Source organism: Theropithecus gelada, chromosome 12 (genome assembly GCF_003255815.1).
Source record: "Theropithecus gelada isolate Dixy chromosome 12, Tgel_1.0, whole genome shotgun sequence".
In the NCBI taxonomy this organism is placed as follows: Eukaryota; Metazoa; Chordata; class Mammalia; order Primates; family Cercopithecidae; genus Theropithecus; species Theropithecus gelada.
The window spans coordinates 92,626,616-92,634,127 of record NC_037680.1 but is presented as its reverse complement, the minus strand read 5'-3'; the positions used below and the strand labels follow the sequence as shown (position 1 = coordinate 92,634,127).

At 44.2% G+C, this 7,512-nt stretch overlaps 1 protein-coding gene across 2 annotated transcripts in view; it reads left to right on the top strand.

Annotated features, from left to right (window-relative positions):
- Nucleotides 1-1,214: 1,214 nt before the first annotated feature.
- Nucleotides 1,215-7,512, top strand: part of MREG (melanoregulin) — a 72,488-nt gene continuing 66,190 nt past the window's right edge. For both annotated transcript variants that reach the window (XM_025403902.1, XM_025403903.1), the window contains exon 1: nucleotides 1,215-1,599. In XM_025403902.1, coding sequence (XP_025259687.1) covers nucleotides 1,505-1,599 — 95 coding nt within the window. In that variant the 5' untranslated portion in view covers nucleotides 1,215-1,504. The remainder of the gene's footprint in view (nucleotides 1,600-7,512) is intronic.

Below are 7,512 nucleotides of genomic sequence, written 5' to 3'. Positions count from 1 at the left end.
AGTGTGCAAATTCGGATTATTTCTTTGGGGAGCAATTTGGCAAGATCCATCAAAATTAAAAAGGCACCAGACCAATGACCCAGCAATTCAACTGCCAAACATTTATCCAATAGATACTCTTTTTTGTTTTTAATTTATTTTTATTTTTTTATTTTTTTTTGAGACGGAGTCTTGCTCTGTCACCCAGGCTGGAGTGCAGTGGTGTGATCTCGGCTCACTGCGACCGCCGCCTCCCGGGTTCAAGCAATTCTCCTGCCTCAGCCTCCTGAGTAGCTGGGACTACAGGAGCGTGCCACCACGCCTGGTTAATTTTTGTAGCTTAGTAGAGATGGGGTTTCACCATGTTGGCCAGGATGGTCTCGATCTCCTGACCTCGTGATCCGCCCCCCTCGGCCTCCCAAAGTGCTGGGATTACAGGGGTGAGCCACCGCGCCCGGCCTATCCAATAGATATTCTTGCAGATGTGTTCAAATACGTTGGTTCAAGAATGTTCACTGCAGCATTATCTTAATAACAAAAGGCTGGAATCCACCCATATGTCTATCAATAGGGGTCTGAGTAAGTAACATGTGGGCATCCTTAAAACTGCTTAGCATGAAACTGTTAAAATGAGAGGAGGATATCCACGCGCTGACATGGGGCAGCCTCCATGATACACTGAGTCAAACTAGCCAGGTGCAGAAATGTGTGGAGTTTGCCGCTGTCTGGGTCAAAGGGAGGAGGACAGGCACATATATTAACAAGTCTGTACAAGCACAAATAAATACAACTGCATATAAATAAATAACTCTGGAAACTCACAAGTGGTTGCTTCACAAATAGGGGCTACTTAAGGACTAGGAGGTTTGAAAACAATTTTTCAAATCATTGTAAATATATTACTTAAAAAAAAAAAAACGACAACAAAAAAAACCCCTACGTCTAGATGCATCAATCCATGCTCTTTTGGTAACTTTTACTCTGTGTGGAGCTGACATCAAAAACATGCCCAAAACTCTGCTTTGAAGGCGTGTGGGGGTGGATAAGGAACTTTAATTTCCTCGCGCAGTGAAGCCAATAAAAGGTATGAATAGATTCAGCCCAACCTCGTGCTCTGTGGCTCTAGGGCTTTCCCCTCTCCGCCCTCCCCCAGCCTGGCTGCCAGTCTTCGGTGCCCTGGGATTTTGAGGACTGGCTGGAGTCCCTGCTTCCCCCTTAGAGGGCGGCAGCGGGGCGTCTCGGGGACGCATGCGCCCCAAATTGCGCTCGGGGAATTAAAAGAGAGGGAAAAAAGCCCCAAGAAAACTCACGCCCCAAACAAAACGCAAGTAGAGGAGGGCGCGCGGCCTGCAGCCCTCGCCCGCGTCCCCGGCCGCGGCGTGATGCGCGCGGACCAGCCCGCGACGCTCGGGCTGCCGCTGTCCCCGCACCTGGACGCCGGCCCGGTGGCCGCGCCCCAGCCTCGATCGCTCGCTGCGGCGACAGGCCCCCAGGCTCTCGGCGCCGGTGGGGCCCTTCGCTCTCCATGGGGCTGAGGGACTGGCTGAGGACCGTGTGCTGCTGCTGCCGGTGCAAGTGCCTGGAGGAGCGCGCCCTGCCTGAGAAGGAGCCCCTGGTCAGGTGGGTGCACCGCCCGGGCCGGGATCTGGGCTTACCTGGGCCGAGGCTGGGCGCCGGGAGTGTGGACACCTGTGTGCTTGTGTGAGTTGGGGAGGTGGGCTTGCTGGAAGGGCACGCGGAGGCGCCATCTCAGCCCCTTGGTTCCTTATAGGATGTTTTGCGTTTAATTCTTGGGTAAGATTTTTGCCGAAAAGCACAAATCTTCGGAGACACCTGAGACCCAGCTGGATGTCTGTACAAAGTGCCAAGAATTCGGGTGTCCTGCCTGGGCAGGGAAGTAAGGGAGAGAAGTTGATCAGAAGTTTCCATAGGGGTCTGATAAAATACAGCTGTGACTGGGTATTTGCTCGGTATATTACAGTGAAACGGGCGGCTGTGGATTTCTGTGTCATTCAGCAAAAAAAGTTGTCTGTTTCTCATTCAATTTTATTAACCCAGAGAAGACGATTCCAGTGACTGAGTATGAGGAAATATTTTTCACATGAAAAAAACGCATGTTTCATCAAGGGGCAGCCTATTCACTAGGATGTTGATTCATTACAGGTTAAAAGTGTGAGGAAATGTAATGCTCATTAGCAATAAGCTAAGAGGCTTTGTGAAGAGACCATACCGGCCCAGTTTTGTTCAGGGCTGTGATTTTAAGCAATGATTTTCTATCTCGAGTTTGCTGAAATCGAGGCTGGACTAGGTCATGCCTCAGGGGTAGACATGACAGAAACAGAGTATTTAAAATGGAATTAGGAAACAGTATTTCAGGTGGAACCCCAGGGTTGAGTAAGCCTATACCGAAGCCAGGGTTTCTTTCTTTTGAAGTATGCAAGTCACGTAATACAGCTTGCACAACTTTTTCTAAGGGATAATTTACCTTTTCTTACTCTATCAAGTCCAAACACCCCCTTGACTTTGGAGATCTTACATAACCCCTTCCTGCCTGTCCACTGTGATTTTCCAGTACATTGAACAGTGTACACTCCTTGCGGCCGTGGGAATAATCCACTCATTCACTCCAACCCTCCCTCAAGTGGTGACCTTTATCCTTGCTCCTCCTTACCAAAAGCTGTTTTCAAGGCCTTCTCAAGCAATCTTCTTTGATTACTTTGCCCTTATCCATCTTCCTCTTGTAGGATGTAGGACTTAGAAATTACCATGTACTCCTTGCTGTTTGGTGAGCACACATGTATATAAACATGTAACTCATGTATATTATATATATAAAGTCATACACACAATACACGGTGTTTTTGATTGCTCTTGTCGATGGCACTCCCACTTAGATTTTTAGATTATTGTGGGTAGGGAGAAATGGAATAATCTATCTCTAATCTAATGGGTAGTGGGCAACTACAATCTAGAATTTTATGCTTAGGTTATATGCTGAACTTGTCAGGGCTCTTAGTAACATGAAATACAGGCTTGAGCTTAGTTTCATCCTCAGAGGCCTGAGTATTTCCAGTTTTCTGTCCGGGATTGCTGTTTCTGTTAATAGTTCTGGTGGTTTTAAGATCTAGACCCTCTCCTGTCTTGGCTTCTGTCTAGTGAGTACAAGTCAGTGAATTTTGCATGTGATTTTAAGAAGCCCCAGGGTCAATTGGAGCGGAATAGCATAGTGCTTGTGAATCAGGTTGCCTGGAAGGAGTCTGCTCACCCAACTGGGTGACCTGGCACAAGTTATTAAAATTATTTGTGCCTCAATTTCCTCATCTGTAAAATGGGGATGATAATGGTACATACTTCAAAGGGTTGCTGTGAGAGACCAAAGGAGATAATACATATAAAGTGCTTAGTAGAGAGTGTGACACACTCTTTTTGGTTTTTGGTTATCGTCTTCTCTGGGTTAATAAAATTGAATGAGAAACAGACATTTATTGGTTAACACTCAATAAATTGTAGTAATTAATTATCATTGTTATTCTGAGCATGTGGGTATGAGTGGACTGGTCTCATGTGGTTTAGTGTCATGCTGGCGTCATTTCCATATAAGAATATTTGGGAAGAACAGCTTATTAATGGATACGTGGAACAGTGGCATGTGTGTATATGGGTACCTGCAGGTTCTTTCCTACACAAGGCATCTGAAGATTGGATCTGAAAACTTTTTTTAGTTGATTTAAAATTTTTTTAAAGTATGCAATTCCGTAGTTTTTAGTATATTCACCAAGTTGAGCAACCATCACCACTGTCTTTTTTTTTTTTTTTTGAGATGGGGTCTCGCTCTGTCGCCCAGGCTGGAGTGCAGTGGCGCGACCTCGGCTCACTGCAAGCTCCGCCTCCCAGGTTGACGCCATTGTCCTGCCTCAGCCTCCCGAGTAGCTGGGACTACAGGTGCCCGCCACCATGCCTGGCTACTTTTTATTTGTATTTTTAGTATGCTGGCCAGGATGGTCTTGAACTCGTGACCTCGTGATCCACCCGCCTTGGCATCCCATAGTCGTAGGATTACAGGCATGCGCACTATCTAATTCCAGCAGGTTTCATCACCCCCAAAAAGAAACACCATACCCTTTTGCAGTCACTCTTCCCTCTCTTCCTGCCGCCACTGAGGCAACCACTAGTCTACTTTTTGACTCTATGGATTTGTCTGTTCTGGACATTTTGTATAAATGGAATTATGCAATATGTGGCCTTAGGTATCTGGCTTATTTCACTTCACAGAATGGTGTCAAGGTTCATTGTGCTTTAGCATGTATCAGCACTTCATTCCTTTTTATGGCTGAAGATTTCATTGTATGGCTCTATCACAGTTTGTTTATCCATTCATTAGTGGATAGACATTTTGATTGTTTCTACTTTTGGGCTATTATGAGTGCTGCTGTGAACATTCATATACATACAGATTTCTGTGTAGATGTGTGTTTTCAGCTCCCTTGGGTAAATACAGTATATCTAACTTTTTGAGAAGCTGGCGTGCTATATACAAAAATGACTGGTTTGAAATCTTGATGTGGTGAAATCCTGTGGGCAGATGGTCCGAATTATTATTTTATTAAGAACATCATTCTTCATGTTGATTTTTTTCCATCTATAAAAAAAGTTTTGTTCAGACATCTTTTGTTCCCAAACCAAATCCTTTACTGATTGAAAGAATGGTTTCCATGTTTTCGCTCCCTAAGGCAATAGTGCATGGAAGAGGTGAGGTCAGGGAAGACATTTGTCACCTGTGTGCATGATCACCTCCAGTCCTTTTCCAAAATGCACCAGGGACTCTTGTTCATTCAGGAAAAACCACGGTTGGTCCCAGCTCATTTGCCAGACTGACAATACCACTGATGACATTGGTCCTTTTGACCTTGGTCCTTTTGCTTTTTCTGGAACCATGTCCCTGCGGGGGGAATGCCTGTGCTTTCTCTGATTTTCATCTGTATTTCTCTCTGGCCCACTAGTTTTCTTCCTTCCTTCCTTTCTTCCTTCCTCTTCTCTTTTCTTTTCTTTTCTTTTCTTTTCTTTTCTTTTCTTTTCTTTTCTTTTCTTTTCTTTTCTTTTCTTTCTTTCTATTCTTTCTTTCTTTCCCCTTTCTCTAGAAATCTGCTGAGGCTTCACTCAACTAAAAATTTGTCCTGCTGTAGTCCTGCCCTTCAACTCCTGTTCTCTGCTGTTCACTGTATAACACACAAACGTCTTTAAAGAATAGTAAACTGTACCCCCACCTGCTTCTTCACCTTTGTATTTTCCCCCCACTTAGAATCACCTGGTAAATTTGCTTAAAATGCAGCTTTTGGGACTCATCCCTAAAGATTGTGACTCACTGGGTCTGGGATGGAGCCTGGAATTCTGCATTTCGGTAAATATACCAGGTAGTTTTGCTGAAGGTGGTCTAGGAACACGCTTTGAGAAGCACAGCTCTAAATGCTGATGCTCAAGATGGGACTGAAGGGTTGCATCCATTTGGGTAGCATCCATTTATTAAGTGAGTAGTTATTGGGCTTCTACTGTTTGCCAGGCACTGAAATCTGGTTTCTGCCTCTGGTATAATTACATGAAAAGTGCTCTCTTCAAAGAGAAAGAAATTGGATGTTCTTTTCTCAGTGTACATGGAATACCTCTGTGCAGACTATTCATCCTTTCTTTTACATTTTCTGCTGCCCTGGCTTCTCTGATTTTGCTTTCTCTAGTCTTTTTGTCTGTAAACCTGATCAACCTCATCATGCAGGTTTTCTTCCTGGTGCCATTGCCAATGCCAAAATTGTTAGCAGAGATACCTTTTTGTTTTCTTTACTTTTTAAAACTCTGCTCAGATTTTAAAGACTACCTTTTCAGTTGCCACCTTTTTGATGAAGTCTTAGAAATTCTCCCCAAGAAGTTATGGTATCTCGTTTCTTTCTTTTTACCCCTCAGGTCACTTACTGCATTTTGCCTAGTATTATGTTATAAGGTGGGTGGTATAGTTCCAGTGAAATTGGAGCGGCTGAATCTTACCTTAGTATCCTCTGTGGTGCCCAGCACAGTGGTCTACATGGAATAAGAACTGAATAAATCCTTTTTTTTCTCTCTCGAGACGGAGTCTTACTATGTTGCCCAGGCTGGAGTGCAATAGCATGATCTCAGCTCATTGCAACCTCTGCCTCCTGGATTCGAGTAATTCTCCTGCCTCAGCCTCCTGAGTACCTAGGATTACAGGTGCACCCCACCATGCCCAGCTATTTTTTGTATTTGTAGTAGACACGGGGTTTCACCATGTTGGCCAGGCTGGTCTCGAACTCCTGACCTCGTGATCCTCCCGCTTCGGCCTCCGAAAGTGCTGGGATTACAGGCGTGAGCCACCGCATCAGGCCCATAGTTTTTGATTAGTAATAATTACAATGAATGTTCGTTTATTAATTGCTTTCTATGTGTAAAAATTTTAAATGGTATTTAAAGTAAAATATTGTGAAGAATAATAAAGCTAATACCCACAGCTAGCTACCCTAGCACTCACCTTAAGAAAGAAAACGTTAAATAGAGTTGAGTGACGCACATATTTCTCCATAGCCGCATCCTGCTCTCACCTGCAGTGGTGACCTTTCCACTGAATCTGTGTTTAGTTTTCTTAAACATGATGCATACTGGCTCTGTGAACCAAGCCTAGTGGGAGTTAGGAGACCAGAGTCCTCATCCCAGCTATTAACCAGCTGTGAGATCCTGGGGAAGTCTCCTAACTTCCTTGAACCTTAGTTTCTTCTTTTGTAGAATAAGGAGATGAGACTTTAATCATGATCTTGAAGGGCTGTTCCAGGCTTGATTGTCCTCTGCCCACGGACTTGTGTGAGCTGACGTTCTGTTTGACCCAACGTGGAATACAGAGCAGTGAGGCTGGCTGTAGTGCCGGGAAGGAGGCTGAAGACCCAGGAAATGTGAATCCTGACCTTTTGTCTAACTCTTCTGTCCAGAGCTGTCTCAGCAGTGAATAATTTTGAGTGAGCAATTTTTATGGAAGGAGCAATTTTTATGGAAGCAATTTTTGTGGAAGGAAGAACAAGTCTGGGCCTGGAGAAAGGACACATGGCCTGATTCTAACACAGCCTTGATCCTAACCCAGGCTTCAGTCCCAAATATTTGAATCATCTACTCACTGTTTTCTCACGTTTTCCCCAATTTTAGGACTGAGTCATCTAAGAGTCACAGTATCAACCGTCCATATAAGGTTTGAGGTTCTGTATGCCCCTCTCCCCTACACTGACCACATTTCTAAAACAGGGTAAATAGTGATCACACAACAACAACAACAACAACAACAATAAACCAGTATGCATTGAGGAGAGGATAATGATGCAAATAGATTGTTTTGGTGTGGCTAGATCATTGATCATTTGTCTGTAAAATAGTGAGTGGCTTTTGGTTCAAAATTTCATGTTATTAATTAAAAGAAATACTTGGAGTATGTAATCACCAGTTTTCTGGGGTTGCCACCACCACTTCCCATAAACGTGGTGGCTTTTA